General features: G+C 34.0%; 1 protein-coding gene across 3 annotated transcripts; it reads left to right on the forward strand.

Annotated features, from left to right (window-relative positions):
* The first annotated feature begins 13,023 nt into the window (after nt 1–13,023).
* Nucleotides 13,024–14,400, forward strand: LOC101892642 (dnaJ homolog subfamily B member 13-like). 3 transcript variants are annotated; one of them, XM_059122807.1, is made up of 4 exons: nt 13,025–13,366; nt 13,427–13,561; nt 13,691–14,182; nt 14,240–14,400. In XM_059122807.1, exons 1-4 carry the CDS (start codon nt 13,135–13,137, stop codon nt 14,344–14,346), a joined length of 966 nt encoding a protein of 321 aa, XP_058978790.1. In that variant the 5' UTR covers nt 13,025–13,134; the 3' UTR covers nt 14,347–14,400. The 3 variants fall into 3 exon arrangements, with proteins under 3 accessions (XP_058978789.1, XP_058978790.1, XP_058978788.1); XM_059122806.1 differs by having other exon boundaries at nt 13,024–13,366; nt 13,427–14,182; nt 14,252–14,400; XM_059122805.1 differs by having other exon boundaries at nt 13,427–14,182.
* Nucleotides 14,401–16,163: the final 1,763 nt, after the last annotated feature.

Raw genomic sequence — 16,163 nt, forward strand, 5'->3', positions numbered from 1 at the left:
ATGTTTATTACACTGTGCAAAACGTATTTTCAGGGTGGAAAATTTGTGAATATAAAGTGCCACAAAAGGATATATTTTCCCATTCAATTTTTTTAAAAAGCTTTCGTTAGAGATTTTAAGTAGGCTCCTGGAAGTCGTTGAATTCATATTGTATGTTTTGATGGTCCTTTTTCAGATACATATTTATCGATCATTATCGAACGATCGAAATTTGCTACAAAACTAAATTTGACAAATTATATTGAAATCGGTTCAGATTTCGATATAGCAACATTATATTTTTCGGCCGATTTCACATATTTAATGCATCAAACGCGATATGTATGTCCGATTCCAATGAAATTTGGACTGATAGATTAAATTTCTTACAAAAATAAATTGGGTATAGCCGATTCCAATGAAATCCAAACCTATCACAATATATGTGTATGATTCCAATGAATGAGAGGCGGAATTTGGGAAAAAATTAAAATTTCCAAATTTTATTGAGATCGGTTGAGGTTTGGATATACCTGCCGATTTCTTACATTTGATGCACCAAATATGCTATGTATCTCCAACTTCAATGCAATATAGAAGGTTTAACGGAATTTGGTCCAAAAATAAATTTTGTCGAATTATTTTGAAATCGTTCAGATTAGGTTATAGTTTTATTAAGAAACTTTGAATCCCCAGTCCTTTACAATAGTATTAGACTTAAATTAACAACTACACAACAATTTAATTGATACTACGATTATTACGGGGAAGTATTAAAATTAATTAAACTCTTGAATTTGTTTTATTTGTTTTTTTTTAACCACAAAATATTCGTATATAAAATTTTGAATGCATATACAATCAACAGGGGAAGCGAAGCTCACCGGGTTCAGCTAGTTTAAAAATATTAAATGGGTAATAAATGAAACCGTTGCACAAATCAGAATAATAATAATATTCCCAAAAAAGCTATTTTTAGAAAAAATAAAGGGGTTTCTCACTTTATGGGAGAGGTTCCGAAAGAATGGACCAATATTGTCCATTTCGTATCTGACCTAAGTCCAACAAAAATATTACAACATGAACGATTTGGGACATTTTTCTTCAATTTTATGCGAATAATTGTTAATCAAAAGTTTCATCTTTTAATGTTAAATAATTATTTAAATTATTAAATAAATCATTAATTAAAGTTTACCAAGTTTGAAAAGAATGAAGAAGAAAGTTATGAGAGACACAAGTATTGAAAATTGTTACCCTTTCTGGGGAGGTACCTGAAAGGTTGGACCGATATCTATCATCTTCATATTTTGCATTAGTAGAAATATTGGAATGTGTGAAATTTGAAGAGGATTTAATGATTTTTTCGATGATATATGCCATCCTTACACCAGATCTCGTGTTGATAGAAATAATGGGGTATGCTGTGTTTAAGAGGAATCGTTTATGAGCATCATGGATATTTAAAATGTTGACCCTTTGTGTAGTAGGTACCAGAAGGCGTGGACCATTAAATTCCATCTTCATTTTAGATCTTGTGTTTGTAGAAATACTGAAAAGTGCGGAATTTGAAGAGAATCGGACACTTATTTAGCATATTATAAGAGTTATAATTATTCCAAATTTTTGACCCGCTGTGGAGGACGTACTTGATGGAGTGGGCCGATATTGTCCAGTTTCGCACTATACTTGGCACTGATAAAAGTAGTAGGATTTGCAAAGTTTGCACAATTCGAATGATACTTTCTTGTACTATACGGTAAATTATTTTCGGTAAAAATTTTGACAGTTTGTGGGAAAGGTACCAGAAGGAGTGGACCGATATTGTCCACCTCCGAAGTCGATATTATTTTGACAATAATATTGTGATGTATCAAGTTTGGACCAAATCGGATACTCACTTCGAGAGTTATCGTGCGCATCAGCCAGATAGATGGACCTACTGACGGAAACACGTTTCTAGACATTTTCATATCTATATATAAAATGGGTAAATATTGTTGAAGCTCTTTCGTTGAATTCTATATATATTATTCTATATATATTATTATTTATATATTCTATATTATTCAACAATTTAAGATGAAAATATTGGTAAGTTACAATTCAAAACTAAATTTCGATTATCGACAGCTAATAAATATGTCAATGCTTTATTAATTTGTACGTTGACACACACAACCATAAAAATATATTATCACACTCGGCTAAAGCGAAATCAGAGCTATTGCTTTTTTCTTGTGCTGATTTTGTCCTTCATTGTCGGTTAGGCCTAAACAAAATAGGAAGCATATCAAAAACGAGCTAAATATCTAATATTTATGCTAAATAGCTGATGATGTTCAACTTTAGCCGTGGCAACATTGGTAATTTTGAACGATAAATGAAGTTTTATAAAGGAAACAACTCCAATTTTATGTTACAAACAACAAAAACATATTTGCTATCTAAATATGATTATACAGGCATGTCGGATGAAAAAATTCGGTACGAAAGTGATTTTAATTCCGTATTTAGCTTCTTCAGAAAATGTAAATCGCAACATTTTTTCGATTTAAAACCACTTATGTTTTTGCAAGTGAAATTGTGCAAGTTTCCATTAAAAAACTTGTGACTTTAAAACACTCTCAAAATACGTCTAAGTAATAAAAATATTGTCTTAATGACAAATACACAATTAAATTTACATTTTTTATACCCTGCACCATACTTTGGAGGATATATTAATTTTGTCATTCGGTTTGTAACTCCTCCAAATACTCATGTCAGACCCAACAAAGTATATATATTCTTGATCAGCGTAAAATTCTAAATCGATTTAGCCAAGTCCGTCTGTCTGTCTGTCCGCCTGTCTGTTGTAATCACGCTATCTTTCGAACGAATTGAGATAGAAGGCTAACATTTTGCACACCTGTTTATTTTGCCAGTAGGCAGGTTAAGTTCGTAAATGGGCCATGCTACTCATGGTACCTCCCGATATTCGGTATTTTGATGATTTTAGCGACATTATTCACCGGAATTGTTTCAAATTTGGCATTTGAAATTCGAAATAGATACTACAGCCTGAGACAGAAAATTGTCTGTGCAGGTCAACGTCTTCGTATGGCCGTCTTCGTACGGTACCTCCCTATATTCGGTATTTTGATAATTTTAGCGACATTATTCACCTAAATTGTTTCAAATTTGGTGTTTGAAGTTCGTAATGGGAATTACAGCCTAAGGCACAAAATGGTCTATGCAGGTCCACGTCTTCGTATAGCCCCCATATAACTGTACCACCGAATATTCGGTATTTTGATGATTTTAACGTCATTATTCACCGTAGCAGTTTCAAATTACGTATTCAGAGTTCGTAATGGAAGCTACAGCCTGTGACAGAAAATTGTCTATGCAGGTCCAGGTCTTCGTAAAGCTCTGATATAACGGTACCTCCCTATGTACGGAATTTTGATGATTTTAGCTACAGTATTCACCGTTTATTTCAAGTTTCGAATTTGACAAACAATGGCTATGTAGGTACACGTCGTACACGTATATTCGGTATTTTTAAGATGTTAGCAGAATTTTTGGCGAATGTTATCTTTTCCGAAAATTTCCAAATTCGTTCTAAATGGTGGAGGGTATTCGAAGTTCGGCCTGGCCGAACTTACTGCTTTTTATACCCTACACCGCAAGGTGGTCAGGGTATTATGTATTTGTGCATTTGTTTGTAACAGGCAAAAGGAAACGAGATAGACCCATAGTTCCTTTTGATGATCTGCATAGAATCACATTCTTAGTCGATCTATGCATGTCCGTCCGCCCGTCCGTCCGTCTGTCCATGTATTTTTGTAAACAAAGTACAGTTTGCATTTATTGCCCTATCCAGATGAAATTTTGAACAAATCATTCGAACCCTGTTGAAATTGGAGATAATCGGTCAAAACTTAGATATAGCTCCCATATATATCTTCGTCCGATTTGCATTTTATTGTGCACCAAACGTGTAATATCAGTCCGAATAGTATGAAATTTTGCACGTACGATCATATTGGACCTGAAAATAAGTATGCCAATTTGATCAAAATCGGTGCAGATATAGCTATAGCTCCCATATATATTGTTCATCCGATTTGTTATTTTTGTCCTCCGCAGCCGTAATATGCACTCTTTAACAACAATATTTGGGGAAATATATCAAATATAGCTTAGAAATACATTTGCTAAATTATATCGAGATCGGTTCAGATTTGGATATAGCTCCCATATATATGTTCGTCCTTTTTACTTTGATTGTGCACCAAACGTCTAATATTTGCCCAAATTGGATGAAATTTGGCACTTACGACCGAATTGAGTCTAGAAGCTGGTACATCAAATTTGGTGAAGTTCGGTTCAGATATAGCTATAGCTCCCATATATACTATTCATCCGATTTGTCATATTTGTTACCCACAGCCGTAATATGCACTCCGTAACAACGATATTCACGAAAATATATCAAATACAGCTCAGAAATATCTTTGCCAAGTTTTATTGAGATCGGTTCCGATTTAGATATAGCTCCCATATATATTTTTATCCGATTTCAAATTAATTGTGCCCCAAATGGGCAATACAAGTCCGAATTTAAAATATATAAATGATTCGGCATATTTAGTCCTTTGAATTTTAAATTATAATTATAATCATAGCGTGTATGATTGAATTCTCTCATACAAACTTTTAATTGTTATGCGCAGCTCTACTAAATTAGAAAAGTGGTGTAGGGTATCATAATATCGGCCCCGCCCTACTTTAAGACTTTCTTTACTGGTTTACTTGTTATATTTTTATTTAAAATAATTAGCAAATTTCAATGATGGTGGTGGTCCTTTCAACAAATATGTGCTCAGTGAAATTAAGGAATCAATTGGAATGTCCTTTTTTTTGCACAAAAAACACTTTTGAACAGAATATATACACTTCTACAATGTTTCAAATCATGTGTTTTGTTTTGATTTCTCATTCATTTGTTCTTTTATTCCCCTAATGTTACCATATTGAATATATATTGTTGCCATATTTACACTTAAATCGTAGTTCACCAAATCGTACGAAATCTGAAGAAGCTAAAACAAACAAGTTAAAAAGCAGTAAGTTCGGCCGGGCCAAACTTTGAATACCCTCCACCAGTTGTAACGAATTTGGAAATTTTAAAAGAAATAAACCCTTAAAAAATTTTCTTTTAAAATTGTTTTTCACAAGCCATTACCATATTCAAATTCAAACCTTGAAATAAACGGTGAATAAAGTAGCCAAAATCATCAAAATACCGTACATAGGGAGGTACCGTTATATAGGAGCTATGAAGACCTGGACCTGTATAGACAATTTTCTGTCACAGGCTGTAGCTTCCATTACGAACTTCAAATACGACATCTCAAACAATTTCGGTGAGTATTGTACCAAAAATCGTCAAAATACCGAATATAAGGAGGTACTGATATATGGGGCCTATACGAACAGTTGGACCTGCATAGGCAATTTTCTGTCACAGACTGTAGTTCCCATTACGAATCTCAAATACCAAGTTTGAAACAATTCCGGTGAATAATGTCGCTAAAATCATCAAAATATCGAATATCGGGAGGTACCGTTATATGGGGGCTATACGAAGACGTGGATCTTCACAAACAATTTTCTGTTTTAGGCTGTAATATCTATTTCGAACTTCAAATAACAAATTTGAAACAACTCCGGTGAATAATGTCGCTAAAACACTAACAAGTACAAAAACATTAAGTTCTGCCGAGCCAAACTTTTAATACCCTCCACCTTAGGATAAAAGAAACATTAGAAGATTTTTTTTTTAATAAAGCAAAGCAAGTAGTTCTATAAAATAATAAGCGTGACATTGCTGTTCAGTCGCGCTTCTTTTGTATTTATATACACACTAGGGACTACATGACAATTCATGCATTCCAGAACCAGTAAATTAGTACTATTTTTACACTCTCAACCACAGAAAGGAGAGTATATTAAATGTGTTATTCCGAAATGCCTTTAAACATTCGTCGGACACGTCAAAGAGTATTTATATTTGCAGCTGACGTAAAATTCTAACTAGATTTAACGATGTTCGTCTGCCTGTTTGTTGAAATCAAAATATACCCACACACCAGATTTTTTTTTTAAACTTTGGTATTAAAAATGTGACAATTCGGACAACGTTTTCGTATAGCCCCCATATTACGAGAGGTACCGATTTTCGTTCCTCTGATGATTTCAGCCACATTTTTCTTCGGAATTGCTTCAAATTTGGAATTTAGAATTTGTTTTTCTACTTCTTCCATATATCAGTACTGCCCACATGAGCTATCGGATTTGTTTTAAATGTATTATTTGTAGTTCGTAATGGGTTCTACCATGTGTATCAGAACATTGTCTGTATTTGTCCACGGCTTCCTGTAAGGGGTCTCAGCGGGTAGCACAAAAATCTGCTGAATCAGTGTAATGCTAAGTATAGACCCGGATTGCGTGGCAAAATGAAAACCGTCGAATATGTATATTACGGGCAAAGTTGAGGGAAATTAAAAGAAAATTAACCCTCATTAATCATCATTCTCATTTTTGGGTCACTTTCTCTTTAAAAACTTTCAAAAACTCCATTAAAATGTGATTGTATCAGAACGAAAATTTTTCATTTAAGTTACACTCCATCTGAGTTTTTTTATTTTTGAATTTTAATATGATGTGTATTCTTTTTTGGATAGGAAAAAGAGACAGTGGACAAAACTGTTATTTATAGATTTTACGTATTTATTGGGTAAATGGTAGTATACAAATAATATTAATTCAGAAGAGGACAAGCTATGAACACAAAGATCAATATTTTAACTTTTTTTAATTAACTCGATTTCTTGAGTACTAAAATTGGATTATGTGGTTAACGTGGTCACACCACAGTTAGAGGATAATTACTTTATCAAAATCCCTAAAAAATCAAAAAAGTAGACTATTTTATTGTAAAAATTCTAAAATCGGGAAAAAATCGAGAAAAAATTTTCAATGTAATCAAAATTCAAAATAATAGTACATTTTATTGACATTCGTAAACATTTGTTGCAAAAAACCAGCGAAGAAGTTGAAGATTGTTTTCTTTTTTCAATTTGTATTTCTTTACTGTCAATTTTATATAATGTGTGATTTTTATACCCTACAGCACATAGTGGTAAGGGTATGTCTTTGTGGATGTGTTTGTAACATGGAGAAGGATAGCTCCCATATATGCTGTTCACCTGATTTGTTATATTTGTTACCCACAGTCGTAATATGTACTCCGTAGCAACGATATTCAGGGAAATATATCAAATACAGCTCAGAAATATCTTTGCCAAATTTTATCGAGATCGGTTCAGATTTGAATATAGCTCCCATACATATCTTAATCTGATTTCAAATTAATTTTGCACCAAATGGGTAATATAAGTCCGAATTTAAAAGATACAAATGCTTCGGCATATTTAGTCCTTTGAATTATGGTGTATGATTGAATTCTCCCCTAAAAACTTTTAATTGTTATGTGGAGCTCAACCTTATTAGCAAAGTGGTGTAGGGTATCATAAAATCGGCCCCGCCCGACTTTAGGACTTTCTTTACTGGTTTTTTCAATGATACTGTACCGGTACAGTACACTATGTTTGTGTACTGTTTATTTTCGAACGCTGCCCACACCATCACCATGGCCGGTGATTGAGTTCTGGTGGCCAACCGAAGGTGCACATTTTCAACTGACCTCTTTGACCACGATCATTTTGTTTATTTACAAACTGCTGGACAATGAATGTCTCATCGGAGAAAATCAAATTCGGCAGTTCACCACTTTCGGCAAGCGAAGAAGCTCTTTTGAGTCTATTTTCTTTCAGTTGCGATGTAGGTTCTTGCACTTTTTGGAATTTCAATGGCTACTCCAAGCTCATTTTTCAATATTTGCCGAATGGAATATTGCGATATTTTCAGCTCACGAGTCATTTTTCACATTTAAATGTTGGAGTGCTCTAACGATAGCCACATGTGGTTTTCCAGCCAAATATAAAGAAATCACACTATCACGCTTCAATTCCATCACGTTTACCTTTTTTCTGGAAAATTCAAATCAAAATGTTTTTGTACGCTTGTAAACAATAAAATGAACTGTCACTAGAATAAATTCAACCGCTGTCGGACAAGTGGCTTAGAAATGACAGCAATCTGAAGTTGGGTGCAGTTTTTTCATATCACCCTGTATGTATATGTGCCTGCATTGTTTTAAAAGTGGAGAAAGCAATGTGAATTATTTAATTTTAATAGGGAATTAATTTTAATTTTATTTATTAACTAGCTGGCCCGGTCCGCGTTGCCGGCCCGTAGTTTTTGTCTATTATGCATATTTGTCAAAGCATAATTATTCACAGATATGACTGATATAAGTGTTCACGTACTGGTCGATTAAAAGTGTTTTAAAATACCTGTACCCATATTTAAGCCGTGGGCTTCAATATTTAAATCGTGGGCTTCAAAGGTGTGGATGTGCTATACAAATCTATTAAAAAGTATATATCAATCTTATCCCCAAGTAAGGGATCAAATTAATTTTTAGTCAAATGAGCAGTAATTTGGAATTTGCTGTATTTTGTACACCTCATAAGTGAGGGCTGAATGAATTAAGAATAGCCAAAGTTAATTAATTTTTTAAAGCCATTAGCACCACAGATTGTCCATTAGAGTTCTTATAAGTCCCCCTAACCATGTCGGTCTGTTTGTCCGCCAAAAGGTGGACTTGAGGGGGTACTATTATATGGAAAAATTTGTAGATATGTTCCAACTTTTGTGTAAGATTTTCACCCCCCAAATACACATTTTTAGCGAAATCCTTTGAAATATGGTAAAATCAGGAGGTACCTTTATATGGGCACTACTCCGAGACATCGACCTACATTGAAAACATTCTTCTACCCCTTATAATCCAATATGACAAATAGAGACCAAATCAAAAATATAGCAGAAAAACATAGCATGTCAAACTGAAAAAAATTTCGCGTGATTGAAAATGAGTAAAAATAGTTTTATCCACCATATTTTTCATCGTAGTAGAATTCAATGACAAACAACAAATATTCGGTCCCGTGTTCATGTTTCCACAATTTATTTCATATAGATGTATATCCCAAACCTACGTTTCCAACCAATATTCTCTTGGGAGTTACAAATTTAATAGAATACAAAATTTTCTTTTCTGACCACACATTATATGTGAAAGTGGACTTGGGGATACTCCAATGTGGGGACTTTACTTAAATAAATTCCTATGTGGCAATTGTCTGTATGATGGTTCCCTAACCCCTTAGAGACAAATATGCCAAATAAGGGCCAAACAATGAAAAAAGTGCCCAAGACCCCAAAAATAGCTTAAATCATATGATGGTTATATAAATATGAATTCGGGATGTACCCTTATCGTGAGTTATGAACGATATCATGACCTGCAAAAGTGATTTAAGGTATATTGAATGTTTGTGAAGAATTTCTGGAAGGATAGAAATCCTTTTCTAACTAAAAGTCTCATTCGCTCTACTATTTTCCACCCTTTATATTTGGTATTTTACTGATTGTACTTCCAAAGAATTTAGCATTTTGAGCTCTCATTGGACGGATTATTGTCACATGAAAGAAGTAGGTCCACGCTTTGAAATGAGCTCCATTAGGCTTTTTCTGTCATGTTTGGTTGTTTAAATGTGTTCGCATCTTCCATCTAAAGCACGATGTCGGCCCTGTAGTTGAAAGGTAGATGTCAGTTAACTTCGTATTTCGCACTTATTTAATTTTTTTGGTGAAAAATTATTCTTTATTTTGTTCACAAAAAATCCACTGAATTCAATATGATAATGACAAAAGAAGAATAACAAATTGAAAAAATCTTCAACTTGTTCGCTGATGTATTACAGCAAACGTTTAAAGACCCTTACTATTATTTTAAAATTCGATTCCACTGAAAATTTTTTCGATTTTTTTTCCCGATTTTTGCAATGAGATCTCTTTTTCGTGATTTTTTAACGATTTTGAAAAATTAATTATCTTATAATTAATAATTATCTTTATTTTGGTGTGACCGCGTTAAATTATTTCGACATCATCTATTCCGTTTCGCCACCACATAATTCGGTACACACTTCCATGTAACCCGCCATCAATTTCAGATCTCAAGAAATCAAGTCAATTTAATAAATTGGTATTAATATTCGAATTCAAAAATAAAATATAAAAAACACTACAAATGTACATTAGAAAAAAGTAAGTCAAAATGGAAAAAAATCATGCAAAATAAAACATTACTATTGTACATTTGAAAAGTCAAAATGAAAATGTTAATATATCACATTTTTACGCGATTTTTTTGGATATTATCCTTTTCGGAGAGGAGACAACTCCGAATTTGTGTGAATCGTGAAAATCAGTCCAGCGGTTCTTAAGTTATAAGCGTAGTAACTAACACAACTTACATTTATATATATAGATTTATTAAATTTTTTAAGGAATAAACCATTTTTACCATTCTACTCTGGGACCAATTTTTGTGGAGTATTTTTGGTGGTTTTTATTCTTAATTAAAACAAGTAAGCAAAGGCTACAGTCGAGCGGGGCCGACAGTTGAATACCCTACAACACTATAATAAACCATACAGTTTATATAGGCGAAGTACTCGACAGAATTCCACAAGATATTGTGACAAATAATTAAAGAAAACCATCAGGTTTCGTTCTCTAATTTTCGAAAAATAACAACTTAAACTAATTTGCTCATTTCCAATTTATTGGTAGATGTTGCACTTAAATGGTCTTCCTAGATCTGGAACCAATATTTCCCAAAGACCTATAATCTCTCAGAAGTGGCAAAAGATTAACATTTATTATTGGTTTTTGACTGAAACGCATCTATATGAGATACAAACATTTGACTATATTCTTCAACGAAATAGTCAGAAGTGCGTCTTTCCTGTATTTGTGAATTCTCCAAAAAGTCTGTGGAATGGACATTTTCGTATTTTGTCTACAAAAGTTGGCAAACTATTTCACACATTGAATATTTTTGGATGGCCATTAGAAACTGTTTGGCTTTTGCAATGTGCAGTAACCCCCATTCAAATGTGCGTGATGATCGGGCGATAATTACGACCTGCCGACAATTTGGCAGCTTTTTGGTCCATTTCAACCCCTAAATATATGGCGATCATCTCCAAAAAGAGTAGGCTTCTATTCTGACCCTCATCTTATCCCCATGCAAAATTTCGTAAGGATCGGGCCATAAATGCGATCTGTATATGATATCCTGATATCCTAGCTACTTAGTTTTTTTAGCTGTAGAAATATTACCAAATGTTTAATTCAAAATGAAAATATGCCAAAAATGTGACAAAATTGAAAAAAATATGAGAAAATTTTACAAAATCAATATTTTCATCTTTAGAGAGATATTTTTATGCGATTTTTTTAGACGTTTTTTAAGGAGAACTGTCGAAATCAGTTCAGCCGTTCTCGACATATAAGAGATTTTTCAAGCATATCTTCTTTGATAGACATATATATCGCACATATTTTGCTATATATCCGATTTGTTGGATGTAAACATCAATGTAAAGGTCAGAAGTAAGCTTGTGATGGCTTTGTGATTTCGCCGGGATTTAAAATATTCACGGTTTAATGAAAAATTTTGAATTTTTCAACACAAAAGATATAGTCTATTTTACCCGCTAAATATTATCCGATGCCCACCCAAATTGGTAGGCTTCTTCTCCTCCCTAAACTCCAGCTACATGCGAAATTCCGCGTCGATTGGTCCATAATTGCGACCTGTATAGCTACTGCAAAATCCGACATTTTTTCAGTATTTGGTCCATTTCAACCCCTAAACATTTGGCGATCATCTCCAAGAGCAATAGGGTTCTATTCTGGTCCAAGCCCCACCTACATTCTAAATTTCGTGAAGATCGGACCATAATTGCGACCTGTAGAGTGATTACAAATTAACATGGACAGACGGACAGACGGACGGACGGACATACATAGCTAGATCGACTCAGCTCGGCGAGCTAGGAAGATCCATATATACTTTCCTATATGACAAATCAATATTTCGAGGTGTTACATAAATTCTGGCCCAATCAAACTTATAATACCCCCAACACATAGTGTTGTAGGGTATAAAAATTGTGGAAAAATTGTAAAATAAACAAAACCAATTCTTGCATATTTTAAAAGTCAATTTGACACAATTAGTCTCTTTTATACTTACTTCTTCGTTTAATGTTAAACCACATTACTACATTACTGGTTATGTCATTGTTATTTTACCTCTATCTAATAACTTACGTACACCTCAGACGTTTTTCACTGAATGATACTTAAATACGTAGAACGTGCGAAATTTCAATGTTGAACAAACTTAACATTGACAATATTAGAAACGTTTTGAAAAAAATAAAATTTCCTTGATAAAAATTAAAATGCTCACATGTCAATATTATTTTTTTTATTTTGTAATTTGTAAACTTTACAACTTTACCTAAAATTCGACATACTCGGTAGACGTATATCACCACACAAGAAAAAACCATGTATTTATTTGAAAGTTACCCAAATAAGTTGGGCGTACAAAACGTCAGAGTTGAACAATTTCAATATTGACAATTGAAGGCAATGTCCGCTTTCTATCAAAATTATTCAAAATTATACGCATCAAGTTATTTTTCAATAATTTAATATTTTTCCTCATTTTTAAAATGAGCTAAATAGCGATAATGATGAGTGAAATGCCTGGATTTTCTTTCAAAAACATGATCCAAACTATTTAATCTTTCAATTTTTTTTGTCTTTCAATTTATATGTCTTCCAATCATTGAATTCAAAATGGGTGAAATAGTGAAGTATTACTAGTATTATTACAGCTGGGATTTGCTGCTACCTGTAATAATTATACCATGAGGCAATACGTATTTGGGTAACACTCATTAAAAAACATGTTTTTTACTTTAATACATTTTGTCAGTCCATCAAACTCGCAAAGCTGGCAATGAAAACTCAGTTTACTACAGCAAAAAGTCAACCAGACATCGTTTTGTTTTTTTGTGATCAAATTTATTGGTTCTAATTCATGTCACTATGAAATGTGCCGAATTGGACTATTATAATGTTTTGAACATTCCGCGAAATGCCACAAAAGAGGACATTTTGAAAAGCTACCGTAAATTGGCTATAAAACTTTTTCCTTATCGAGATTCTCAACTTATTCGAGACATTAGTGGCAAGGACACTGATCATATTTCCACTCACATGTCTCCCTTGCCGATTTATCGGCAATGGGAATATATTAACATGGCTTGTGATATTCTTGGTATGTATTTAAAAGTGATTTCCAATGCATTGCTTTAGTTTTTTTTTTTTTTTCATCTAGGGCACGATTTTCGACGCTCTATTTATGATCGTTTCGGGGAATCTGCTCTATTAAAAGGCATTCGTTTAAAGGATGGATATTTTCCTCCCTATCAATATCATGGAAATCATATGAAAGTGTATCATGATATTTTCGGTAAATATTCTCCATATTCTGATATAATCGATTCGATCCTTGTATCCTCGACGCCTCTAATTGACAACAAAACCAATGGCATCGGATACAGAGCCAAAGACCCACCAATTATTAAACAAATCCCATTAGAACTGGAAGACGTTTACTTTGGATGTGTTAAGCTGATGCATGTGTGGCGGGAAGAGTTGGTGAACGCAAAAGATTTTCGCACCGAGAAACTAAAAAAATCCTTAACCCTTAACATACCACCGGGAGTTACAGCAGGAACTAGGTTTTGCTTCGATGAGGAGGGAGATCGTGGTCCTAACAAGATACCTGCTGACATTATCTTCATCGTTGCGGACGCGCCGCACAGGCGTTTCCAAAGAAGAAACCAACACGATCTTATTTATGTTCATGAAATAAATTTGTGTCAGGCTCTGACTGGATTCCAGTTCCTTGTTCGGACTGTGGATAAACGTGACCTGAAAATATCCATTTCAGAAGTGGTGAATCCTGGGTTTGTCAAAATTGTGAATGGGGAAGGTTTACCAAAGTGTAAATCCTTAGACATTGTGGAAGCGCGTGTTCCGTGTCGTGTTGCACCTAAAGAGCACGGCGACCTCATTATTGAGTTTAAAAGTACGTTAAAGCTTGGGATTTCAAATTATTTTATTGTCTTTATTTTTGATTTTTAAGTTGTATTTCCAGTTTATTTAACAAAGGAGATGAAGCAATTAGCGCGCAGATTCTTTACCGAACTAAGCAGCGATGAAAGCAAGGAGACTTCGAAAAATTGTATTTGATAACATAAATTAATTTTCGGATATATTTTCAATAAAAAATGAATATACACTTTATATAGGCAATCACTCAATTGCTGACAATTGTTATTTGTCGAAAAAGGTTATAAGCTTTGAATATCAAGGCATGGTATGAACTATGCTAAGGAATCCTATACCCATACCAAAACACTTAAATTATTAAATTTTATTTACCCTAATGTGATTAAGATCTGCAATGGAGTTTTCCAACAATATTTGTCGTAAACCGATAATTTCCAAACACAAAATTTTTGATGTAACTATTGAAAAATCAGCTAAGTTTTTTTTTTACTTTCGGAAAGAAAATTATAACATTTAGAAAAATTACGTTTGAAAAATGAAGCTATGATTTTTAAAATTCCGAATATCAAGTGTAACAGTTATATGGGGCTATAAGAAAACATGGACCTTTACAGCCAATCAAGTTTAATTCAATTCTCTTGAAAAATGTAGCTAAAATCTTCAATATACCGATTATTGCCAAGTAATGTTGCATCATGTGATTTCCACAGACGGGACATACGGCTATATGGCTATATATACAAAAACGTGGACCTATACATACAGTGTTTCGCCAAAAGAGCTAGAACCCATTAAGACCAACAAATACCAATTTTTAGACAAATCCGCGAAGAAATGTGGCAAAAACCATTAAAATGCCGAATATCGGGAGGTACCGTTATATGGGGGCTACACCAAAGCGTGGACCTATAATTACAATGTTTCGCTACACAAACTAGGACCCATTATGACCCACAAATACCAATTTTTAGACAAATCCGTGAAAAAAATGTGGAAAAAAACCATCAAAATACCGAATATCGGGATGTACCGTTATATGGGGGCTATATCAAATCATGGACCCATGCATGCAATGTTCCGCCACCGAAGCTGGAACCCATTATGACCAACAAATACCAATTTTCAGACAAATCCGTGAAAAAATGTGGCAAAAATCATCAAATTACGAATATCGGGAGGTACCGTTATATGGGGGCTATATCAAATCATGGACCCATGCATGCAATGTTCCGCCACCGAAGCTGGAACCCATTATGACCAACAAATACCAATTTTCAGACAAATCTGTGAAAAAATGTGGAAAAAACCATCAAAATACCGAATATCGGGATGTACCATTATATGGGGGCTATATCAAATCATGGACCCATGCATGCAATGTTTCGCCACCGAAGCTGAAACCCATTATGACCAACAAATACCAATTTTTAGACAAATCAGTGAAAAAATCGGCAATAACCATAAAAATACCGAATATCGGGAGGTACTGTTATATGGGGGCTATACCAAATCATGGACCCATACATGCAACGTTTCGCCACCGGAGCTGGAACCCATTGTGACCAACAAATACCAGATTTCAGACAAATCCGTGAAAAAGGGTTGCAAAAATCATCAAATTATCGAATATCGGGAGGTACTGTTATATGGGGGCTATACCAAATCATGGACCCATACATGCAATGTTTCGCTACCGGAGCTGGAACCCATTATGACCAACAAATACCAGATTTCAGACAAATCCGTGAAAAAAGGTTGCAAAAATCATCAAATTACCGAATATCGGGAGGTACTGTTATATGGGGGCTATACCACAACGTGGACCTATACATGCAATGTTTTGCTACACGCTCAGGGACCCGTTATGACCTACAAATACCAATTTCCAGACAAATCCGAGAAAAAATGTGGCATAAATCATCAAAATACCGAATATCGGGAGGTACCGTTATGTGGGGCCTATATGATATGGCCCATTTAGGAACTTAACATGCCTA

This window comes from Musca domestica, unplaced genomic scaffold (genome assembly GCF_030504385.1).
Source record: "Musca domestica strain aabys unplaced genomic scaffold, Musca_domestica.polishedcontigs.V.1.1 21, whole genome shotgun sequence".
NCBI lineage: Eukaryota > Metazoa > Arthropoda > Insecta > Diptera > Muscidae > Musca > Musca domestica.